This window comes from Labeo rohita, unplaced genomic scaffold, assembly GCF_022985175.1.
Source record: "Labeo rohita strain BAU-BD-2019 unplaced genomic scaffold, IGBB_LRoh.1.0 scaffold_445, whole genome shotgun sequence".
Classification (NCBI taxonomy): domain Eukaryota; kingdom Metazoa; phylum Chordata; class Actinopteri; order Cypriniformes; family Cyprinidae; genus Labeo; species Labeo rohita.
In genome coordinates, this window is record NW_026129363.1 from 22,535 (window position 1) to 48,673 (window position 26,139).

At 37.3% G+C, this 26,139-nt stretch overlaps 1 protein-coding gene across 1 annotated transcript in view; it reads right to left on the reverse strand.

The window, feature by feature from the left end:
- LOC127160736 (hemicentin-1) overlaps window positions 1–25,863 on the reverse strand; it is a 37,903-nt gene extending 12,040 nt beyond the window's left edge. The window contains exons 1-16 of the mRNA XM_051103387.1: window positions 25,811–25,863; window positions 24,446–24,553; window positions 23,828–23,863; window positions 23,149–23,421; window positions 22,057–22,188; window positions 21,654–21,824; window positions 20,558–20,839; window positions 19,960–20,202; window positions 18,311–18,583; window positions 18,106–18,240; window positions 17,469–17,639; window positions 17,165–17,324; window positions 16,445–16,671; window positions 14,796–14,927; window positions 13,647–13,817; window positions 13,142–13,423 (exon numbers count right to left, since the gene is read on the reverse strand). Coding sequence (XP_050959344.1) covers window positions 13,142–13,423; window positions 13,647–13,817; window positions 14,796–14,927; window positions 16,445–16,671; window positions 17,165–17,324; window positions 17,469–17,639; window positions 18,106–18,240; window positions 18,311–18,583; window positions 19,960–20,202; window positions 20,558–20,839; window positions 21,654–21,824; window positions 22,057–22,188; window positions 23,149–23,421; window positions 23,828–23,863; window positions 24,446–24,476 — 2,719 coding nt within the window. The 5' untranslated portion in view covers window positions 24,477–24,553; window positions 25,811–25,863. The remainder of the gene's footprint in view (window positions 1–13,141; window positions 13,424–13,646; window positions 13,818–14,795; window positions 14,928–16,444; window positions 16,672–17,164; window positions 17,325–17,468; window positions 17,640–18,105; window positions 18,241–18,310; window positions 18,584–19,959; window positions 20,203–20,557; window positions 20,840–21,653; window positions 21,825–22,056; window positions 22,189–23,148; window positions 23,422–23,827; window positions 23,864–24,445; window positions 24,554–25,810) is intronic.
- Window positions 25,864–26,139: the final 276 nt, after the last annotated feature.

Consider the following 26,139-nt stretch of genomic DNA (forward strand, 5'->3'; position numbering starts at 1 on the left):
AAGATGAGCGTTCAAGATTAAAAAGTATTTAAATTGCATTTTTTTATTGAAAATAACTGATAATTTCGGTAGATAAGACCCTTCTTCCTCAGCTGGGATCGTTTACAACCACATTTGGGATTGTTTGAAGACGCATTTAAGCTGCATTTTGGAAGTTCAAAAAGGGGCACCATATCAGTCCATTATATGGAGAAAATGCTGAAATGTTTTCCTCAAAAAACTATTTCTTTACAACTGAAGAAAGACACGAACATCTTGGATGACAAGGGGGTGAGTACATTATATGTGAATCTTTGTTTTGGATGTGGACTTCTCCTTTAACAATGCACTATTAGAATTAAACATTTTACATTGCAGGTAAATGATCAAGGTTTTGCTAGTTAGTTTAGTCTATTTAATCTCTGCTAGTAGATGATGTAACTAAACCTGACAGTAAAAGCATCTTTCTCCAATTAAAAAGAAGCCATATTAAGACAGGATAAAATTGCAAAGAACATCAAGCTCTAAAAAAAGATCAGCAAAAATTTCAGGAATGTCTCACCAATGACCCATAGTGGTTGTTTGTTGCTGATGGTTGAGTTACAAGCTGGTTTTCTTCTCTCTGCTCTGCACACATAAACTCCTGTGTGTTTTAGAGCAGCAGAACTGACACTGTAGTTTCCTCCAGCTCCTCTGCTGCTGTCTGAGAGCAACTCATAATGATATTTTTTGTCTGTAAAAAGACAGAATATCCAGTTACCTCAAGATATGAGGAGTCATTTTTACATGAGTCTTATAAATTACATTTCTTGGTACAATCAAAGTAGACTGATTAGATTCAAAACAGACTGATGAAGTATTTTAAATCACTATAATATTTTTTTGAAAGATGTTCTTCAGAAGCTACCACATGAAGCACATTATATTGTACCTGATGAAACAGTTACAGTGAACCAACTGAATGTCCAGTCTGTAGAGGAGCCGTTAACCTCACAGATCAGAGTCACTGGATCTCCTTCAGTCAACCACTTCTGTGGAGAAACACTTAAAACTGCTCTGGGAACTGAAATTTAAAAATCACTCATTAATAATATGTTAAATGTGTGTGTGCATATGAAGATATGATCAAAGAGATGATCAAACTCACCTGATACTGTCAGTGTAACTGCATCACTGATGTTTGATATTCGTGATCCTCCTCTCTCTGCTCCATAACAGGAGTATTTACCTGCGTCAGACTCATTAATAGACCTGAATGTTTGTTCCTGTTTACTGAAAACACAGACTGAACCGTCTTTATACCAGCTGTACTGCCAGCTAGTGACTCCTTCACCATCAATGTCACATCTGAGAGTGACTGTCTCTCCTCTGAATACATGTTGATCAGGTTTAATGGTCACTCTGGCTTTTGGTCTTTCTGTACAGTGACAACGATTCATAATACAAAATAATGTGCTGCTTTTACTGTATGAACACAGTTACTTGATGATAAAACACGTTAAATCAGGATAGACTGAAGTGTTGTTCTCTATATCTGTTATAGCCATTTATAGAAGATCTGTCAATATACAATCATTTTTATTGTCAATTGTCACATGAATAATTCAACTTACTTAAAAAAAAAAAACTTTTTTTAATCAATGAAATGGAAATATTTTTTTTAACTCATTTGTTTTGTAACAGTTACTGTAGAATCACATTGTCATCATATCTAATTAATATATGAATCAAATTCACTCACCTTCAGTTTGTCGAGAATAGATGTTTGAAATCAGCACTAAAAACAAAAAAAGAAAAACTCATTAAAATGTGAACATTGAGCTAATGTTCTTATGAACTGAAGATGATGACAGAAAGACAGAAAGATAATTATAAAGATGAACAAATATTAAGATATTGTGTAGGTGACTGTATATGAGTCCAGATAAATATTAAAACATGTGACTGATATTTTACACATTTGGTCATAACAAACTTTTATTTATGGAACTTCAAGCCAAAGTCTGATCACAAGCAGAAGAATAAAGACAAACTCTTACTAACTGTGTATAGTAAATATTACGAAAACAGCGACAATAAACGCAAAACAAACCAACAGAACTGATTCAACACCATTAAACAGCACAAAACTGAATGACTGAACAAACACACTGATCTATAGAGCATTTCTCTTTCACAAACAGCATTAACTGCACACTTCCTCTCTCAAACGCTTTCACTCATATATCATGAACTATAGTAGTCAACATTTGAAGTGGATCAAAAAAGTTCAAAGTTGCCCTAAGACAAGAACAGGTGTTATTTTGGTTTTAGAACAACTTTGATAAAACATTTTGAGAGATGAGAGCAGCAAGAAAAGACATAAATCCAAGAACACTAAAACACTTAATTTACAAAATATCACAGCAATTATAATCAGCTAAAATACATTCAGAGAAAATTATACTCACAGAGCACAAGAGGAAGTTGACTGAGCTCCATACTGACTGAATGATGACAGATGGTTAAAGACACAGACTGTGTTAAAGACTCAAGACTTCCTGAAACCTGCAGTCAGATCTTTAGAAACATCATGACAGATTAAAGACATACAAATGTACCTAATGTGTTACAGAAGATCTTTTGATAATGTTGATAATCTGGTAACATGTTTTCACGAAATGGCACACTTTTCTAAATGTTTTCTACAGAAATGTTGTGATTTGTTCAGTGTTGAATTAAACAGTATTTATTTGCTTTTATGAAAACTTATATTCTGGTGTGTTTAAAGAACAACGGAAAATGAATCATTTTGATGGTTATTTATTGTAATGGTGATATTAGCTGTATTTATAATTATGTATTTAAGTGAAAATAAAGAGAACAACTGCAGCTTCTACCTCCCTGGTTAGTGCTGTGGAGCTAAAAGAGAACAAACCAAACCACAACTATGACCTCAAATCTACTTATATCTATCAGTCCTCTGACACTGATGGTGTTGAGTTTAACTGATACTGTATATTTGTACCTGTGAACACAGTTTAATATTCATACACAAAGGCAAGGGATAGACATTAAAACAAATTTAATTATTATGATTCCAGTTCCTCTTATTGAATGGACCTTATTGAATTGCAACAATTTTTTTTCAGTTGTTTTAAAGTTGTTCTTATTTTCAGCTCCCAGAAATCTCTTTAAGTGTGTAAAAGGTCATGAGTCTTTTATTGTCATTTGAACAAATCACACATGGTGGAAAACTAAGCAGTGAAATGTGTAAGATACTGTAGACTCTGATCAACAACAACAAAAGCACAGAAATCGCAAAAGTATAATATAACACAACAACAATGCAGACCACACTGGCCACTGTATGTTTCACACTGTTGAGTGAGTACTGACACAGTCTGTAAAAACTCTAGCAAATCTGAAGAGCAACCATTATTTGATTTTTCCTATAAACATTGTTTAGAGAAATATAGCCTTCGAAATGTAAGAATATTTAACTGAGAGAATGATGTGAAAGAGGAAGAACAGTAGAAAAGAAAAGAAAAAATAGCTTGCAATTCTAGTTGATGGTGCTATGATGCCAATTAAATGACATGCAGTGTGAAGAGAAGCTCACACCAGTAGTTTTCAGATCTTGTTTTGTCAGTGCTTCTTGCAAAATGAGAAATGCTAGTAAAACTAAACACAAGAATTTTAATTAGTTAAGAAGCGTCAATATCACTGTTGCTGTCACATATCTATCAGAGCAAAGGAGCGAGCAGATGTGGAAATGTTCAAAAGCCTTTAAATTAATGAAGCATAGGGAAAAATCAAACACAGGAACACACGATGATGACGTTTAACAGCCGACAGAGACACAATGATCAGAGTCCAGGGTGGAGATGATGGAGGAAGGAGCCAAGGAAGAAACAGGAGGAACCAGAGCGGACCAGAAAGGAGCCAGGGAGACAACAGGAGGGACTTGAAGCAGGCGGCGTCAGATGGGACCCAGGCCACAGCCATTATGACAGCCCCCTGTGGAGCCAAGGAGGAGGAATGGTGGCCAACTCCAGGGGGCTGACCAGTGGCGGTATAGAACAGGTGGTGGAGGAGCCCAAGGCGAAAACACAGAGCCAATGAGCCAGGGGGATACCGAGCATCTGGGAGTGCTCTGGTGATGAAGATGGAGGCGGAGATCCAAGGCGAAACCGGAGCAACTGAGGACAAAGGTGGAGCTGGCGGTACAGAGGAGCCCAACAGAGCCGGTGGGACAGAGCGATGAGGTGAAACCGGAGGAGCAGTGGGATGACACCCAACCAAGGCAGAGCCAGTGTTCAGCACAGCATTGTCGAATGCCGTTAAAACCGAACTCAACTGCATACTCCAAGAGGGAGAGGTCTATGCGGGTAAGGGGGGTGAATTTTACTGCCGGGGAATCCATAGGGGGGAACACAACGGAAAGAAAAACACTGGGAAAAAACACGGGAAAACAAATGGAGGGAAAACACAGAAGAGGACATGTGGAAACATTCGAAAGTCTTTAATTATTGAAGCACAGGGAAAAATCCAACACAGGAACACACAATGAAGATGTTTAACAGCTGACAGAGACACCGTGCACAGACTGGGGCTTATGAACAGTAGATAATTAACACAGTTGAGACGAATAACTAATCAGACAAAATGAGGACAGGAACAAGACCATATAAGGGCGCAAGAGGGAGTCCCGAGGAGCACATGGGGAGAGAAAGCACAACAAAACAGTCTGTGGGTGTGACAGTTGCTCATATTTGGTTAAAATATATATATATTTTTATTTTGTATCATTTTTTTTTCTTTTGACAGTTTTTCTCAGTTGCTTAGATTCTAAAATTCATTATAAAAGCCAAATTTCACAAATGTAACCTTTTCTAAAAAATTCAAAAAAAAACTTTTTCTAAGAACTGTTATAGCTATTCTTGCGTTTCACACTCTATTCAGCATTTGACACCATTTGTTCCTGTTCAGTAGCATTAAAAACATCAATGTCAACAAAACAGACTGACAGCTCACCATGTGAACACTAGTATGCAACACTTTTACTGTAACACTGCAAGAATGTTTTAACAATCATCAGCCCCAGAATATTTTAAGACATGTTTTTTTAAAGGGCACCTATTATGCAAAATCCACTTTTAGAAGGTGTTTGGACAGAAATGTATGTTGGAATTGTGTTGACACAGCCATCTTATAATAATAAAAATACATCCAGTCTTTATTTTATTTTTTTTTAATTTTCATATAATCAAACCAGGTTCAAAAAACAAGCACTTTGGAGCTATTCGGTCCATCCTCTCCCCTCCTTGCTAAACATGATTTCCAAAGCGAAAGTGAAACCGGTAAAACAGCTCACATAAGAAAGCGACTGCACGCTTTTGCTATTGTCAGCAACTGCACACAATCACAGATTGCACACTTTGATTCATTGTTCAGCAACTCTTGGAAATCGTGTATGTGTTCCATTAAAGTACAGCAAAAAATACCTCATGTTCACTCATGTTGCTTCTCACTGTTTACTGCCATATGCAAAACAGAGACGTTTAAGCTCTGTCCACCTCAGGAGTGGGACGGGAAGTTGCAGCTCATTTTCGTGTAAGGGAACACATCCCTAAAACAGCACTTTTCAGCACTTGACACTTTTCAACACATTATAATAAACAGTCTGGATTGTATTTGGATTTGAAACTTCACAGGCACATTCAGGAGAGCCATAAGATTAATATTACATCTTGTAAAAAGGGGCATAATTGGTGCCCTTTAATTATATACATATATATACATATATATATATATATATATAATAGAGACGCTGAGGCGGCATTAGAATCCATAAGCGGAAGTTTATTAATCACAGCAGCAAACAAACGTATAAACAGGCAGAGGGTCGAAGGCGACAACAGGCGTAATCCAGATAGCGATAGTCAAAAGGCGGATAAGGGTCAAACCTTGAAAACAGTCCACACAGGCAAACAATCCAACAGGGGTAATCCGTAAATACAATAATCCAGAGACAGAGCAAGACGGCAACAGGTAATCAAACAGAGTAATGGTAAATGCTCGGTAAGGCAGGTGAACTGGCAATACTTCACGAAGTACTAAGCACATGGCCAGTCTTTATATAGTGACAAACAGGAAGTAGCAGTAGAAGCAGCAGAGGGAGCATGCAGGCAGTACTAGGGTGAGAGCTCCCTCTGCTGGCTTGGCGTTACAGAATCCCCCCCCCTAGGAGTGACTCCTGGCACTCAAAACAACAACAGTCCAGGTGGGTGGGGGAACAGAGGCAAAACAGGGGTTGGGACAGAGGGCCAGGTCCATGTAGAGCAGGTGGGCCTGGATCGTGGAGCTGTGGCAGACAGTGGAACCTTGGAGGACCTGGGCCGTGGAGCGGTGGCAGACAGTGGAACCTTGGAGGACCAGGGCCATGGAGCAGTAGCAGACCGTGAAACACTGAAGGGCCTGGGCCGTGGAGCAATGACAGACAGTGGAACTTTGGAGGACCAGGGCCGTGGAGCAGTAACAGACCGTGAACAGAGCAGACTCGTGGACAGACGAAGCTTCTGGAGCAGACTCGTGGACAGGTGAGGCCTCTGGAACATAGTGTGCAGCCCACACACTGAAAATGGCTACGGCCATTACAGGCAGCACAGTAGATAGTGGGATGTCTGGTGACCTTGAGGGTGTGGATGTTATGGACTTGTGGAGCGTGGGCTCTGCGTGGCTTGGGAGCGTGGGCTCTGCGAGGTCAGCTAATATGGGAGGTGGTTTGAGAAGGTTAGAGGGGACCTGGTGAGGTTTTGGTAGGACAACAGTTTCCTGCCTTGACTCGGGGAGGCCTGCTGTGGCCGGACTTGACTCGGGGAGGCCTGCCGTGGCTTGATTTGGTTCATGAAGATCAATTGCGGCTTGGCTTGGCTCCTGGACGACAGCCGCAACTTGACTTGGCTCAGGGAAGACAGCAGCAATTTGACTTGACTCGTGAAGATCTGCTGCAACTTGGCTTGACTCAGGAACGACATGGCTTGACTCAGGAACAACATGGCTTGACTCAGGAACAACATGGCTTGACTCGTGGGGAACAGCTGTGACTTGGCTTGACTCGTGGGACACAGCTGTGACTTGGCTTGACTCGTGGGACACAGCTGTGACTTGGCTTGACTCGTGGGACACAGCTGTGACTTGGCTTGACTCGTGGGGAACAGCTGTGTCCTTGCTTGACTCTGTTGCTTGACCGGGCTCTGTAGCTTGGCCGGACCCTGGAACTGGACTTGACTTGGACTTTGGAGCAGCAGCTGTAGCTTGACTTGGCTCTGCAGCTTGACTTGGCTCTGCAGCTTGACTTGGCTCTGCAGCTTGACTTGGCTCTGCAGCTTGACTTGGCTCTGCAGCTTGACTTGGCTCTGCAGCTTGACTTGGCTCTGCAGCTTGACTTGGCTCAGGAACAGTAGCTGTAATCTCGCTTGGCTCGGGGGTGGCAGCTGTGACTTCACTTGACTCAGGAAATGCAGCTGCGACTTGACTTGACACAGCTGCAACTTGACTGGAATCAGGGGTAGCTGCCATTTTAGCTGCCCATACGGCCATGAGGGGTGAGTCCAGTATGTGTGCCATCATGTGGTGTGGCTCTGGGATGGCGGCCATCTTGTGAACTGGCTTGGGGAAGGCGGCCATCTTGTGGACTGGCTCTGGAATGGTAGCCATCTTGTGAACAGGTTTGGGGATGGCGGCCATCTTGTGGACTGTCTTAGGGACGGCGGCCATCTTGTGGACTGGTTGTGGGAGGGCGGCCATGACGGGTGCAGGCCCTGGAGCGGCAGGCATGGCGTGAGCAGGCCCTGGAGCGGCAGGCATGGCGTGAGCAGGCTTTGGCTTGGTGGATGTGGCTTGAGCAGGCTTTGGCTTGGCAGGCATGACGTGAACAGGCTTTGGCTTGGTGGACGTGACTTGAGCTGGCTGTGGCTTGGCAGGCATGACGTGAACAGGCCTTGGCTTGGTGGACGTGACTTAAGTTGGCTGTGGCTTAGCAGGCTTGGTTTGAGGAGCCTCTGGCGTGATGGTGACGATACCGGACATGAAGGTTGGGATGTGACGGGTCTCTGGTTTGCTTGAGGTGAAGGGAGCTGGTTGTGGTGGGGTGGCTACTGCAGGATTGCGGGGTCCCTCGTCCGCAATCCCGACAGTAAAAGGTGAGCCACTTAAACGCAAAGCTAAGTCTATGTATCTTTCAAGAGTCCAGTGTGGGGTATTGCGTGGCATGAAACGTGAAATGTCCTTACTTAAACCAAAACGGAAGATGTCCTTAAGAAATATTTCATTAAAGTCCACCTGATCGCACAGTTCACAAAAGTCCGTCACATAGTCCTCAATGGGATGGTTTCCTTGGCGGAGCCTGACGAGACGATCTGCTGGGTTCATGGTTTTGGTCGTAATTTCCGCTGGATTCTTGGTAGGGCAGGTGAACTGGCAATACTTCACAAAGTACTAAGCACATGGCCAGTCTTTATATAGTGACAAACAGGAAGTAGCAGTAGAAGCAGCAGAGGGAGCATGCAGGCAGTACTAGGGTGAGAGCTCCCTCTGCTGGCTTGGCGTTACAATATATAATATATTTTTATTATTATTTTTTTTTAAAGAAAATATGAACAGTTCAAAATAAGAAAACCCTACAAAGCATTACAGCTATACTAAACCTTATATTAGCAGTGAACTTCTTTACGATAAGTGTGTGTGATATGAACCATTGCTGTGCTGATGACACACAGCTCCACATTTTTTATTTCATCCAGTCAATCCCACAGTACCATCATGAATCTCAGACTGCCTGGTGGACACTTCAGGATGGACAAAAAACCAATACCTACAAGTCAATCTAGTGAAGACAGAGCTTTTTGCTTCCAGCCACTCCAACAATACAGCACAACTTCACCATCCAGCTGGAATCATCAATAATAATCCCAACCAGATCAGAGAGTCAAATCAAAGTTAATTTAAGATGTTCCCACATTAAGTACATCATAACTTACCTATTGAAAAAACAGTATAAACGCTACTATAAATCAGGTTAAAACTGAAGTGTTGTTCTCTATAGCTGTTATAGATACTTCATCATTTTAATTGTGTTATAAATAACCTTTTCTATCTGTAAATTCATATAGTTATAAAAAGAATACTCTGTTTCCACAAACCAGTTTCACTTCAGATTAATAGTCCACCTTGCCAGAGTGTCACCCAGCCAATGCCAAGACTGTCTGATGTTCGATTACAAAATAAAAGCCCTCCTAACTCATATTCTACCTGTTCTCTCTGTTATTTTGCATAGCTCTAAAAATAAAAAAAATAAAAAATCCTTGTTTTAACAGACCAATTGCAGCTCATACTGATAGTCCACCATCCCTGAGTGTCACTCCCTCAATGTCAGGACTGTCTGATGTTCGATTACAAAACTGAAGCCCCCAAAACTATATAATTCAGTTCATTTTAAAGCAGAAGTCCACTTTCAGAACAGCAATTTACACATAATTTACTCACCCCCTTGTCATCCAAGATGTTCATGTCTTTCTGTCTTCAGTCGTAAAGAAATTATGGTTTTTGAGGAAAACATTTCAGGATTTTTCTTCATATAATGGACTTCAATTGTGCCCCCCGATTTTGAACTTCTAAAATGCAAAGAATAACAAAGTGCAAGTAAGTCAAACGCTGTTTACAAACAAAAAGCTACAGCGATGCCGGACGATTCTGAATTTGTAGAAGAAAATAAGATGGAGTTTTTCACCATACTCTACCTTTTTGAGCCGGAGTACACAGACGATGAACTTAGACGTGATTTGTAGTAGTGATGGGAAGTTCGGATAATTTTACCGAGTTGGACCTTTGAGTCTCGTTCAGCAAAATGAACGAGACTTTTTTCGAGAAGTTATTTCGTTTATTTTAGCAAAATATAATTAAAATGTTACGTGTTACTTCCCTAACACATCTACTGCTTACACAAACGTTGATCACACTACAAACAAGACAAAACTGTAATGCTATAAGAAACAGAAAAGATTAATTCATTGTTTACCTGGGTCTTTAGTCTATGATTAGCTCACCTCACCTCTTATCTGACAAGTTTTCGGGTTTGAGTCATTCGTTCATCACGTATCAGCCCCATAAGATGAACGAACGACTCAAAAACAGGTGAACTAATTTCAGTACAGAACCTAATAGGATGTTGCGCATGCGCGACTGAATGAATCACTCCCTGAGACGACACATTAAAGTCACATTAGTGTCACATTAAAGATCCGTTCAAAATGAACAAATCATTCAAGAACGTGCATCCCAAAGCCTGTGCTACTTTTGTGCTTAAAAAGTATACAAATTTTTATGTCTTGAAAAAAAGACCAATCATTTTGCTAGATAAGACCCTTCTTCCTTGACTGGGATCGTTTAGAGCCTTTTGAAGCTGCATTTAAACTACATTTTGGAAGTTCAAATTCGGGGGCACAACTGAAGTCCATTATATGAAGAAAAATCCATAATTTCTTTACGACTGAAGACAGAAAGGCATGAACATCTTAGATGACAAAGGGGGTGAGTAAATTATTTGTAAATTGTTGTTCTGGAAGTGGACGTCTCCTTTAATAGTACACCACCCTGTGGCACACAATGTAAAGACTAGCTGTTGTATAATTCCAAATTAAAAGTCCTCTAAAAACTCATATACAAGATGTTTTGTCTACCAACTCAGATTACATAAAAATAAAGCTTTCGGTTTCAAACAAATTTCATTTTAGATACGGAGTAAATATTATTCACTCACAGTGACTTACAAATTGGCCTGTGTAATCAAGAAATTTTCTTTTTATGGGTTTCTGAATGTATAGACAAAATAGTATATAGGTAAATGAGTCTTTTCAGGGCTCTTATTTTGTAAGTGACACCCTATGAGGAAGTTTATACAATCAAAAGTGACAGTGGTTTGTGGAGTTTCCTTTTTTATCAACATACATTTACATTAGTCTTTACAGGGCTTATATTTTGAAAATACACACCAGATACTGTTGACACTGTGTGTGTGTCATTCTAATAAGGTGTACCATCAATTTGAAGTGAAAGTGGTTGATGAAAACTTCCTGTTTCCACAAACTAGTTTCACTTCAGATTGATAGTCCACAATAGTGAGTGTCACTCACCAACGTCAAGACTGTTTGATGTTGTATTACATAATAAAAGCCCTCCAAAACTTATTTATAACCTGTTCTGTCTGTGATTTTAAATAGCTCTAAAAGCAAAAATCCCTGATGACGTCGCTCCAGTTCGAAGATCAGGGAAATCCCTTCTTAGACTCCATTTACAGGCTAAAATAAATAAGTCACACACCGAACAATTCCTCTACGTGCAAACCTGTATTACTCAACATTTGAAGTTATTTCAGACCTATTTTTTAACATTTATATTTTTTCATATTTATTGATGTTTATGTCTTTGCTTATTATTACTATTATTTTTATTTTTACTTTTTAATTATTAGCACAGAAACTGGCTGAATACATGAATGCCAACGTTTTTACAGATATTAAAGATATTAAATGTAATTCATTCTTTCAGGCTAGGCTTTCTCAAGCCAACATAAAGATGAATTTGCTTTTATCTTTGCAACGCTTGGAATAAAAGTGCAATACAACAACAAGACATGCAGTATGTTATAAAGTATGCAGTATAGATGAGCACGTGAATTCTTTGGCTGTGGATACGAGAAATGCATATTCAGAAGTTGTTTACAATTTGATAGTATTATTTTTATCTGCATATTAAGTGTAATAATTTATGTAGATTATAGTAGCATTGTTAAAAATGTCCAAAAATATTTAATAGTTGACATGTAAAACCTAACTGACTGCAGTAAGAGGTCATTGCTCTTTTGTTTTTACTGTGACACTGCAAGAATTTTAAAGCATCAGCTCCAGTATATTTTAAAAAAGGCACTGTTTCTTTTATTTTAAATACAGAAAACATGAACACTACACAATATGAAAAACCTACAGTGGATTGCAGCAATACAAGTCATAAAGAACACTCTTAAGAATAATGAATAAACAAATTACAGTGTGTTCCTGTGGTTGTAAAGTAAAGCAGACAAACATCACAGAGGGAACATCATACATACATGAGATACACTGAGCCTTATATTGTAAAGGATTTAACTATATTACAATATTAAAGAAGAATGAAATAAAAAATATAAAACTTACTTTTATGATAAAATAATACTGAAAAGCAACTGAAAGAGCAGTAATGTAAGATAAGCTTCCAAAACTTTATGAACAGTTCAGTTGAGTCAGTGTGTTATCAGGCCTCAGAGGGACATTTAATCAATGTCTTTTTAAAATCAACATGAAATGATCATTTTTTTAGTAATTAAAAAGAAGAAAATGTATATAATGCCATTTTTTAAAATTCCTGTTGGGTAAAATCAAGTTCTGTCCTACATGTTTTCTCGTTGAATATCCTGTTTCACTCAGAAGTCCAAGGGTTTGAAGAGCTGATTCATGCTGAATCTAACAGCCATTAGGAAAGGATGACAGTGGCACATGCATAAAAACACAACTGTTAATTTGACCACATGCACGTTCATCCAAATAGTATTAATTATGATACTGACAATAATGATAATAATTGTTGGTCAGTAAAATATTGTCATAATAACATCCAATAAATCAGTCAGCTGTTTTACCTCTCATTCTGCAGCACTTGAAGATCAGCACGACTGTCACTAGCAGATATGGACAAACTGCCAGTACAGAACTGAGTGTGTGAAGAACAAAGATCTAAGATTCTGAATGAGAAACTGAAAAAGAGACACAAATTAACTTTATCAAGCAATATATCTGAATGAGGACAGATGTTGTTGTGGTGTTCTGAGTGATCACTAGGACACTGCTGAGCAATTGCTTACTAGTCAAAACAAAGTCAAAACAGGTAATGTCTCTACTTTTAGAAATGAGTTGGATCTGTCTTTCATTTATTGAAATAGTTGAATTTTATCTAATGATTTGACTTCCTAGTGAAGTCCTAGTAGCACAAATATCATTTTATATTACTGCATTTGTTTAATCAACCTGTTTTATGCACTGATTGTACACTTCCAGTGAAATTAATGAATACAGAAACACAGACTCACAGTGTACAGTGATATTAACAGGATGACTGTTCTCTCCAGATTCAGACTCACACCAGTACACTCCAGTGTCTGATGTGTTGGTGGAGTTGATTGTACATGTAGATCCTGTTTGTGATCCCCACAATGATGATGAACAATCCTCCAGCCGTTCACTGTCTGTGTAGCTTCTCACTGTCCATCTATCAGAGTTACTCTGGTCCTCACAGCTCAGAGAGAGAGAGACAGATGTGAAGTGTTGAGTTCTGCTGGGACTGATGATCAGAGACACTGGAGGAGAAACACCTGAGAAGACAATCAATTCTTCACAAACATATTGTGGACTGGGGAGGAAGTTTTGAATTCTGAAAATGACAGTATGTTTTCATAGTACATCAACCTCTGAAAAGATCAAGGAAAATGTGATTCCTACTTATATGAACCCAGATGCATCAATCACTGTATTATATAACACACTCTCACATATTCTTATTTCAGTTTCACTCACACTGATTCAGTTTGAACTCACCAGTGACCCATAGTGGTTGTTTGTTACTGTAGGTTGTGTTATAAGCTGGTTTTCCTCTCTCTGCTCTGCACACATAAACTCCTGTGTGTTTTAGAGCAGCAGAACTGACAGTGTAGTTTCCTCCAGCTCCTCTGCTGCTGTCTGAGAGCAGTTTATAATGATCACTGCTGTCTATAAATAAATATAAAAATATGCAGTTACCACCTCAAGGAGATATTTCTATTTGATCTATCTGATTTTAATCTAATACTTTTGTTGGTGTAACCTAAAATATTCAGGTTGTATATCATGGATGGATTGTGGACCATGTGGCCAAGAAACCTTGAACTGCAGAGAGTCTGCAGATATGACACAATATAATGTTGCTACAGTGATCACCAGTAACTACAGGGATTCCTTAAAATATCAGTTTCATCAGTACAAAACAGCAGCGCGAAAGGCACAACACACATGAACAGTAGCAATATTAATCACCACGCAAATGCATGGCCCATGCTGGCCACAAAAAGTCAATTGATGACTCCTTTTGACCTAATATAGTACTGCTCTGGTTAACTAGAAAGACAATAATGATGCAAACATATCCAAACAGCGCTAAAAAAAAGAAGAAATAAATAAAAATAAAAGATAAGAGAAGAAATCCAATCCTGAAAGTTTGCCATAGCTTAAAACTTCACCTCAGTTTAAGTGGAAGTATGGAGCACAAGTGAATGGGTCACCTCTTCGTCTTTACTAGCTACAGCACCGTGAATGAACTTCAGAAAATATGTTGAAAGACAGTATGAGTTATTGAATTGTGTGATTGTTCAATGAACCATAGACAATGAAACAGCTTGTGAACATGTTATGCTGCATTCACCTCAGGAAAGCATTCAATGTCAATAGCTCTTATGTTCACAAAACAAATAAACTCTTGAGAGGAGCATTTTGCTTTTAGTGATGTGTCATTTATGTAATGTATGTTTGAACTTAACCAGTCACTTAAAAGTCCATGCAAATATGCAAACCTCGCAAGTATGCAAGTTTATGTTTCAACCACAGCTGCTGATAGAAATGACAAAGTTCCCCAGTACAACATTAAATACAGTTTTTAACTTGACTAAATCCAGTTCATTCAGAAGGTACCACATGAAGCACATTATATCTTACCTGACGAAACAGTAACAGTGTACCAGCTGAATGTCCAGCCTGTAGAGGAGCCGTAAACCTCACAGATCAGAGTCACTGGATCTCCTTCAGTCAACCACTTCTGTGGAGAAACACTTAACACTGCTCTGGGAACTGAAATTGAGAAATTATGTTACTAATAACATGTTAAATGTGTGTAAATGAAGAGATGATCAAACTCATCTGATACTGTCAGTGTAACTGCATCACTGCGGAGCAGTTCATCATGTGAAAAAAAAAATACTTGCTGTATATTTTCACTGTTACTGGTTAATTGTAAGGTGTGTAATTTAAACAAAAATTGTTTTATGGATCATGAAGCACCTTTATTTTTAAGAGTTTACAGCCATATCAGCAGTCAAAGAGACACATCAGTCACTAAAGTTTTACAAAGGTACAGCAGTTTAAAATTCAAAACAGCAGGGAGATCAAAACTGGATAAATTAGTATAGTTTCTGACCAGAAGGTGGTGCTGTCAAACCAGTGAGGTCTACAAAAAAAAAAAAAAAAAAAAAAAACCCTTAAAGGCATTTGGCTACTGTAGGTCTGACAGCATTTGTTTTTGTAGAACAGTTGGGAGTTTACAGTTGGCTTGTAACAGTCAGTGTAAGATCACTCATATGTGACGAAATATAAACCAAATTGACACTTTGTCTAGAGTGGATGTGTTTGAAATCAGCACTAAAACACACTGTAATAAGTTTTTCTCTGTGTTTTATTGCTGATTTCAAACATCCACTCTGGACACACTGAAAGTCAATTTGACTTACACATTTTTACAGATGATTTACACACTGATTTTCACATCCTGTTCAGTCTGCTTATCTCCTTTCATTTTTATTTCTGTAACATGGGATTGTCAATCAGAGAGACTGTAAGTATGTGTGTTTGTATGAGAGCGACACTTAGGATGAGGATTTTTTTTTTAATTTGTGTGTAGCAGGAATAGAGGCTGTTTTAATAATCAGTCTTCACTCTCGCATAGCATTAGACACAAAACTACATAGTACCAGAGGCACAATGGGATTATAGACAGCTTCATTTATTGTAAATGTGACTGAAGGTCTTGTATTAAAGCTTGCAGCTCACTTTTAGTCATGTGACTACATTTGCACTTTATATTTACAATAACAGAAAGAGAGAGAATACAGTAGTGCTGAATCACTTGCTCAGGAAAAAAATATTTATATAATCAATACTTGCCATCCATGTACACTGATACATTGTCGCCAAACAAAATATTGCTATACTATGCTGTATCGATTTTTTTCCCTCATCCATTTTTATCATCACAACAGAAAACTGTTCAGAAAACTTCAATCCAACAGTCTGAACACAAACAGAGGAATAAATGCACACTTACAAAACCAAATGACTGCTCTACAACAAACAGAGTGCATTTCTCTTTCACAAACACAAACAGCACTAACTGCACACTCGCTCTCTTAAACTCAATTTTCACTCATATATCATGAACTACAGCTGGATTTGAAAATCTGAGAGCAAGAAGAAAAAAAATTAAAAATCCAGGAACGCCAAATTACTTGATCAAATATTATAATAAAAGAGCAATTAAAATCTCTAAATGATACAGAAACATTTTAATAGAGTTTAATGATCTACAGTCTCACCTCTGACTGAGATCCAGCTCTTGGGTGACTCTCCTCTCTCTGGTTGTTTGCAGTAGTAGAAACCCTGTTTGAGTGACTTTGAGACAGTAGAGATGATCATCTGTGTAGTTTGATTCTGGATGAGTGATCCATCTTTATAGAAATCAGCTGTGAGGTTTGGTGGGGTTGAATGTTTATATAAACAGTGTAGAGTCAGAGTATCTCCTTCAGTCACAGGATGTACAGGACTATAATGTAATATGAATGAAACAACAATGTGGTGACAACAACAACAACAACAGTGATGATAATAATAATAATAATAATAATAATAATAATAATAATAACAATAATAATAATAATAATAATGTATTTTATTTAGAGTGTTATAAAACACTGAAGGACACCTTAATGACAACTTAATGACAATAAGAAAATACAAGACAACAATACAATCAGAGCAACATCTAAGTGATTCAACATTTAGATAATTCATAAATTAAAAGTATTTAGGAAAAGCTCATTTAAAGCAGGATGTTGCTATGCGGTTGCTAGGTTGCCCCCAAATGAGGGCTTTGTGAATGGAAACAAATGAATAAAAACAGAAACACAGACTCACAGTGTACAGTGATATTAACAGGATGATACATCTCTCCCGATTCAGACTGACACCAGTACACTCCAGAGTCTAATGTGATGGTGGAGCTGATTGTACATGTAGATCCTGTTTGTGATCCCTACGCTGATGATGAACAATCTTCCAGCCCCCAACTGTCTGTGTATCTTCTCACTGTCCATCTATCAGAGTTACTCTGGTCCTCACAGCTCAGAGAGAGAGAGACAGATGTGAAGTGTTGAGTTCTGCTGGGACTGATGATCAGAGACACTGGAGGAGAAACACCTGAGAAGACAATTAATTCTTCATCAAACATATTGTGTACAGGGGAGGAAGGTCTGAATTCTGAAACTTACAGTATGTTTTTATAGTACATCAGCCTTTGAAAAGATCCAAGAAAATTTGATTCGTCCTGGTATTTGAACGCACCAGTGACCCATAGTTGTTGTTTGTTACTGTAGGTTGTGTTATAGGCTGGTTTTCCTCTCTCTGCTCTGCACACATAAACTCCTGTGTGTTTTAGAGCAGCAGAACTGACAGTGTAGTTTCCTCCAGCTCCTCTGCTGCTGTCTGAGAGCAGCTTATAATTATCTCTGCTGTCTGTAAATAGTGAAAATGTTTAGTTTTCACGTCAAGGAAATATTTCTACCTGACTCTAATCAGTTACCCTAGTCAACATATTCAGATTGTATACCAGATATAGATCATGGACCATGTGGTTCTCCATTACATTGTTTTGCATCAGTACATTCAGATCCAAAATCTGTGTTCTAATTTGTTTTCTTGCCTTAGCAAAATTAATTCTGGCAAGCCTTCAGTATTAACTTTAATTCTGAGCTGTCAGGTTGGTTTTTACTGACAATTACAGGCTTAATTTGTTCTTTTGTGTTTATGTCAGGTTTCATGCACAGAACAAAAGATCTGGCTATAGTATTGTACATATGGGTTCTGTAAAGTGGTTGCATAGATTGTTGTTACAATAAAAGTGTTGTTGTGTAAAATTTGAATAATTTTGACTTTAATAAAATGAGCTAATTCAGACCACATAAAGCACATTATAACTTACCTGATGAAACAGTTAGACTGTACCAGCTGAATGTCCAGCCTGTAGAGGAGCTGTTAACCTCACAGATCAGAGTCACTGGATCTCCTTCAGTCAACCACTTCTGTGGAGAAACACTTAAAACTGCCTGCGCTTCACCTGAAATAGAGACATGGCTCATTAATAACATGTTACATGTATGCAGTTATTAAGAGATAATCACACTCACCTGATACTGTCAGTGTAACTGCATCACTGATGTTTGATGTTCGTGATCCTCCTCTCTCTGCTCCATAACAGGAGTATTTACCTGCATCAGACTCATTAACAGGACTGAATGTGTGTTCCTGTAGTTTACTGGAAACATTGAGTGAACCGTCTTTATACCAGCTGTACTGCCAGCTAGTGACTCCTTCACCATCAATGTCACATCTGAGAGTGACTGTCTCTCCTCTGAATACATGTTGATCAGGTTTAATGGTCACTTTGGCTTTTGGTCTTTCTGTACAATGACAATAATTCATAATGAAAATAATGTGCTGCTTTTACTGTATGAACAGTTACGTGATGGTAAAACACATGTTAAATCAGGTCAGACTGAAGTGTAGTTCTCTATAGCTGTTGTAGTCACTTATTCAGTGTCTTATGAATCATTTTTGAGATCAAAAATACTTGCTGTATATTGTCACTGTTACTGGTTCACTGTAATTTGTGTAAAGTTTTCCTCTTTGTGCTCTGCACCTGTACTCTCCTCCATCAGAGACTTTCACTGAATCTATTGTTTTAACTGCAGCTCCAGTAAACTCAGTGTTTGAGTCTTTACTCCAGAGAAACACCCGTCCAACCCATGACTGATCCACCTCACATCTCAGAGTAACTGAGTCTCCAGTGAACAATGAACTCTGTGGCTGCACAGTTAAAGTTGATGTGGGAATATCTATCAATATAAAGTGATTGAGTTGTGAAGTTTTTCAGCAAATCTCATCCTCTCACTGGTAAATCGTTAGTGCATTTTAATTTCACAGACAATGTAAGGAATACAGATGCTAGCAGCAACTATGGGGCTGAACAATGCCGACACTTGGAAGTAAGATTTTTATTTTCATGTTTTAGTTTGAGGGGGAAAGTGGGGTCATATTTCAGACATCTGTGTGTAGCAGGAATAGCTGTTTTAATAATCAGTCTTCACTCTCTCATAGCATTAGACACAAAACTACATAGTACCAGAGGCACACTGGCATTATAGACAGCTTCATTTACTGTAAATGTGAGTGAAGGTCTTGTATTAAAGCTTGCAGCTCACTTTTAGTCATGTGACTCCATTTGCACTTTACATTTACAATGACAGAAAGAGAGAGAATACAGTAGTGCTGAATCACTTGCTCAGAAAAAAAAAAATATTTATATAATCAATACTTGCCATCCATGTACACTGATACATTGTCGCCAAGCAAAATATTGCTATACTATGCTGTATCGATTTTTTCCCTCATCCATTTTTATCATCACAACAGAAAACTATTTAGAAAACTTCAATCCAACAGTCTGAACACAAACAGAGGAATAAATGCACACTTCCAAAACCGAATGACTGGACAAAAACACTGCTCTACAACAAACAGAGTGCATTTCTCTTTCACAAACACAAACAGCACTAACTGCACACTTGCTCTCTTAAACTCATCTTTCACACATATATCATGAGCTAGAGCTGGATTTGAAACTCTGAGAGCAGCAAGAAAAAAAAAAAAAAAAATAAAATAAAAATAAAAATCCAAGAACATCAAATTACTTAATCCATTTCATAATATAAGCGTAATTAAAATCTCTAAATGATACAGGAACATTTAAATAGTGTTTAATGATCTACAGTCTCACCTCTGACTGAGATCCAGCTCTTGGGTGACTCTCCTCTCTCTGGGTGTTTGCAGTAGTAGAAACCCTCATGTGACTTTGAGACAGTAGAGATGATCATCTGTGTAGTTTGATTCTGGATGAGTGATCCATCTTTATAGAAATCAGCTGTGAGGTTTGGTGGGGTTGAATGTTGATATAAACAGTGTAGAGTCAGAGTATCTCCTTCAGTCACGGGATGAACAGGACTCTCCAGAATCACACCAGCTACAGAAACAGAGGAAACATGAGCTGACAAATAGCAATAATGTAATATGAATGTATAAACAATGTGGTGACAACAACAGTGATAATAATAATAATAATAATAATGTATTTTATTTAGAGTGTTATAAAACACTGAAGGACACCTTAATGACAACTTAATGATAATCATAAAATACAAGACAACAATACATTCAAAGCAACATCTAAGCGATTCAACATTAAGATAATTCATAAATTAAAATTATTTAGGAAAAGCTCATTTAAAGCAGGATGTTGCTATGCGTTTGCTAGGTTGCCCCCAAATGAAGGCTTTGTGAATGGAAACAAATGAATAAAAACAGAAACACAGACTCACAGTGTACAGTGATATTAACAGGATGACTGTTCTCTCCAGATTCAGACTGACACCAGTACACTCCAGTGTGTGATGTGATGGTGGAGCTGATTGTACATGTAGATCCTGTTTGTGATCCCCACACTGATGATGAACAATCTTCCAGCTGTCCACTGTCTGTGTATCTTCTCACTGTCCATCTATCAGAGTTACTCTGGTCCTCACAGCTCAGAGAGAGAGAGACAGATGAGAAGTGTTGAGTTCTGCTGGGACTGATGATCAGAGACACTGGAGGAGAAACACCTGAGAAGACAATTACAGTTACAATTTGGAAATCCAGTCAGGACAGTTTTATTATCACTGTACACCATGTCAAATTCAAAACAATTTCAGAGAAAATAATAATAATAATAATAATAATAATAATAATAATAATAATAATAAAATACTACAGTTCTGATATCTGAAATAGTCTAATTTTTATTTCTGTTTAAAACTTTATTAACAAAATGACACCTTAATATATTTGTCATTATACAATTAAGGTGCTGGAGAAAAAAAAAAAAAAAACCTTATGGATATCAATCAAACTGTAAAATAAAGTTTATAAGGTACTAATTTGCTGAAGTGTACATTGATGGAGTGTCCTCAGTTTTTGGTAAAGTCCCTCCTAGAATCGAGGTGTGATCAACGACAAAAATTTAAAATACATTTCACAATGAAAACACTTTATTTTATAAACACTTTATTAAAATAATCAAATTATTTTGTTTTATTATTACACCTATATTTGACTATTTTCCCCTCAAGTCCACTTACACTTTTGTGCCACAAAAGTTAACTTTAGTTAACAAGTTAATTTTAGTTAATGCACCATAAGAATTAAAACGTTTTACATTTACATTTACAGGTAAGTGATCAAGGTTTTGCTGCTTAGTTTAGTCTATTTAGTCTCTGCTAGTAGATGCTGTAACTAAACCTGACAGTAAAAGCATCTTTCTCCTATTCAAAGCCATATTAAGACAGGATACAATTTAAAGACACACCAAGCTCTAAAAAAAGTTCAGGGAAAATTTCAGTAGTGTCTCATTCATTCTCTGATTCAGTTTGAACTCACCAGTGACCCATATTAACTGTGAGTTGCTGTACCATGTTTTATAGGCTGGTTTTTCTCTCTCTGCTCTGCACATATAAACTCCTGTGTGATTTAGATCAGCTGAACTGACAGTGTAGTTTCCTCCAGCTCCTCTGCTGCTGTCTGAGAGCAGCTGATAATTATATCTGTTGTCTGTAAAAAGAGAGAATATCCAGTTACCTCAAGATATCAAGAGTCATTTTTACATGAGTCTTATAAATTACCTTTGTTTGTATAATCAAAGTAGATTGATTAGAATTAAAACAGATTGATTTATATATTTTTAATCTCTATATAATAATGAATGAATGAATGAATGAATTGATTAATTTATTTTTTTAAATATTCATTCAGATGTTACCACATGAAGCACATTATATCTTACCTGATGAAACAGTTACAGTGTACCAGCTGAATGTCCAGCCTGTAGAGGAGCCGTAAACCTCACAGATCAGAGTCACTGGATCTCCTTCAGTCAACCACTTCTGTGGAGAAACACTTAAAACTGCTCTGGGAACTGAAATAGAGAAATCACTCATTAACCCTTTTTCACACCGTGTGATTCGAACGTTCAGCGCGTCACGTGATCAACTGCTGAATTCAAATCTGCTTTGTCACTTGAGGGCTTGTCATATTATCGCAACTATAATACCATATAATAACCATATAATGCTTATTTTAGGTTCCAGACATTTAAATACACATAAGTCCTAGTGAAACGATGCATTTATAGTTTGCAAAATACACGCCGGTGTCTATGGAAGCGGCAATAATGATCCTTACAAATTTTATTGATATCATATACACATTGTGTAGGTAACTATAAAGTTTACTCTGCTCTTCTCCAAGCTCACCAGAGACTTACTTTCATGTTTTTCGGGAGGACAGGATGAATTTGCGTCTTGTAAATCCCACAGCTCTAACATGGCGGCGCCCATCACTGGATCAACTAACACGCTCATTATAAAAGTGTTTAAACCTCCAAATACATTTACTTGCACATATTTCAGAATCGGAAAATCAGATATTTCATAATACAATGAGCACGTTTGTGAATATTAATAATTAAAAGGGAATAAACGATTTGTGAACATGTGTCAAACAAAAGGTGTCATAACAAATATAAAAAGCGTCGCCATGGAAATGTGTCTAAATAACGGTCGCCTAAAAAAACACCCTGGGGGCTCAGCTATAGACCATTTGGTCAGATGTAAACATGCTGGTCCCGATACACTTCCTGTTTCTTTTTTTTTTTAACTTTACACAAACATCACAAAGAAATACAACCAACATAACAGTTGACTGGATGAAAATGTTACATTAGTACCTTTAAGATGTATTTGTATTGTGAAATAAAATAAAAAATAAAAAACAAAAAAACAGGAAGTGCTTCCCAGTGGGCATCAGCGAGAATATATTTTAAACTCACGTATCATATTAAATGTTTGTGTGTTTATAAAGAGATGATCAAACTCACCTGATACTGTCAGTGTAACTGCATCACTGATGTTTGATGTTCGTGATCCTCCTCTCTCTGCTCCATAACAGGAGTATTTACCTGCATCAGACTCAGTAACAGACCTGAATGTGTGTTCCTGTTGTTCACTGAAAACATCAGCTGAACCATCTTTATACCAGCTGTACTGCCAGCTAGTGACTCCTTCACCATCAATGTCACATCTGAGAGTGACTGTCTCTCCTCTGAATACATGTTGATCAGGTTTAATGGTCACTTTGGCTTTTGGTCTTTCTGTACAATGACAACGATTCATAATCAAAATAATGTGCTGCTTTTACTGTATGAACACAGTTATTTGATGGTAAAACACATGCTAAATCAGGATAGACTGAAGTGTTGTTCTCTATAACTGTTACAGTCATTTATAGAAGATCTGTCAATATACAGTCATGTTTGTATACACTATTATATTTTATTTATATACATTTATATACAAGTTTTTAAACAAGTTTTTCAAAAGAATATCTTGTCTCTCACTGTCTCACACCTTAGTCTTGTCACATGAATTCAACTTGCTAAAAAAGTTTTTTTTAATCAAAGAAATGGAAATAATTTCTCAACTCATTTGGTTTGTAACAGTTACTGTAGAATCACATTTTCATCATATTTAATGAATATATGAATCAAATTCACTCACCTTCAGTTTGTTGAGAATAGATGTTTGAAATCAGCACTAAAAAAAAAAAAGAAAAACTCATTACAATGTGAACATTGAGCTAATGTTCTTATGAACTGAAGATGAACAAGAAAAGAAAGAAAGAAAGAAAACTATAAAGATGTACAAATATTAAGATTTTGTGTAGGTGACTGTATATGAGTCCAGATAAAAATTAAAACATCTGACTGATATTTGACACATTTGGTCATAACAAACTTCTGTTTATAGAACTTCAAGCCAAAAGTCTGATCACAAGCAGAAGAATAAAGACAAACTCTTACTAACTGTGTATAGTAAATATTACAACAACAGCGACAATAAATGCAAAACAAACCAACAGAACTGATTCAACAGCACAAAACTGAATGACTGAACAAATACACTGATCTACAGAGCATTTCTCTTTCACAAACAGCACTAACTGCACACTTCCTCTCTCAAACTCATCTTTCACTCATATATCATGAACTAGAGCTGGATTTAAAACTCTGAGAGCAGCAAGAAAAGACATAAATCCAGGAACACTAAACACTTCATTTACATAATATAATAGCAATTATAATCCACTGAAATACATTCAGATAAAATGATACTCACAGAGCACAAGAGGAAGTTGACTGAGCTCCATACTGAACAAATGATGACAGATATTAAAGACACAGACTGTGTTAAAGACTCAAGACTTCCTGAAACCTGCAGTCAGATCTTTAGAAACATCATGACACATTAAAGACATACAAATGTACCTCATGTGTTACAGAAAATCTTTTGATAATGTTGATAATCTGGTAACATGTTTTCACAAAATGTCACACTTTTCTAAACGATTTCTACAGAAATGTTGTGAAGATTCATTTAGTGTTGAATTAAACAGTATTTATTTGCTTTTATGAAAACTTATATTCTGGTGTGTTTAAAGAACAATGGAAAATGATTCATTTTGATGGTTATTTATTGTAATGGTGATTTTAGCTGTATTTATAATTATGTATTTAAGTGAAAATACAGTGGACAACTGCTGCTCCTCCCTCCCTGGTTAGTGCTGTGGAGCTGAAAGAGAACAAACCAAACCACAACTATGAGCTCAAATCTATTTATATCTATCAGTCCTCTGACACTGATGGTGTTGAGTTTAACTGATATATTTGTACCTGTGAACACAGTTAAATATTCATACACAAAGGCAAGGGATGAGCACTGAAACAAATTTAATGATTATGATTCCAGTTCCTCTTAATGAATGGACCTTCTTGAATTGCAACATTTTTTTTTTTTTTTAGTTGTTTTAAAGAAGTTGTTCTTATTTCCATCTTGCAGAAATCTCTTAAAGTGTGTAAAAGGTCATGAGTCTTTTATTGTCATTTGAACAGATCACACATGGTGGAAAAACTAATCAGTGAAATGTGTGAGATACAGTAGACTCTGAACATCAACAACAAAAGCACAGAAATGGCAAAAGTATAATATAACACAACAACAATGCAGACTACACTGGTCACTGTATGTTTCACACTGTTGAGTGAGTACTGACACAGTCTGTAAAAACTGCAGCAAATCTGAAGAGCAAACATTATTTGATTTTTCTTATAAACATTTTTTTTTTAGAAAAATATAGCCTATATCTGAAATGTGTGAATATTTAACTTAAGAGATGTGAAAGAGGAAGTACAGTAGAAAGAATAAATAGCTTGCATTTCTAGTTGATGGTGCTATGATGCCAAATAAATGACATGCAGTGTGAAGAGAAACTCACATCAGTAGTTTCAGATCTTTTTGTTAGTGCTTCTTGCAAAATGAGAAATGTTAGTAAAACTAATATATCACAAATGTAACATTTTCTAAAATATTTCTCAGAACTATTATCACTATTCTTGTGTTTCACACTCTATTCAGCATTTGACACCATGTGTTTCTGTTCAGTAGCATTAAAAACCATCAATGTCAACAAAACTCTCTACTTACACCAACCAGTTTCACTTCAGATTAATAGTCCACCATGCCAGAGTGTCACCCAGCCAGTGATGTTGCAGTACAAAATAAAAGCTCCCTAAACTCAGATTTTACCTGTTCTCTCTGTGATTTTGGATAGCTCTAAACATAAAAATCCCTGTTTTAACAGACCAATTACAGCTCATACTGATAGTCCACCATCCCTGAGTGTCACTCGCTCAATGTCAGGACTGTCTGATATTCTATTACAAAATTGAAGCCCCCCAAAACTGGTTTATAATTTGGTTCATCTTAATAGTACACCACCCCAGAGTGCCACACAATGTAAAGACTAGCTGTTG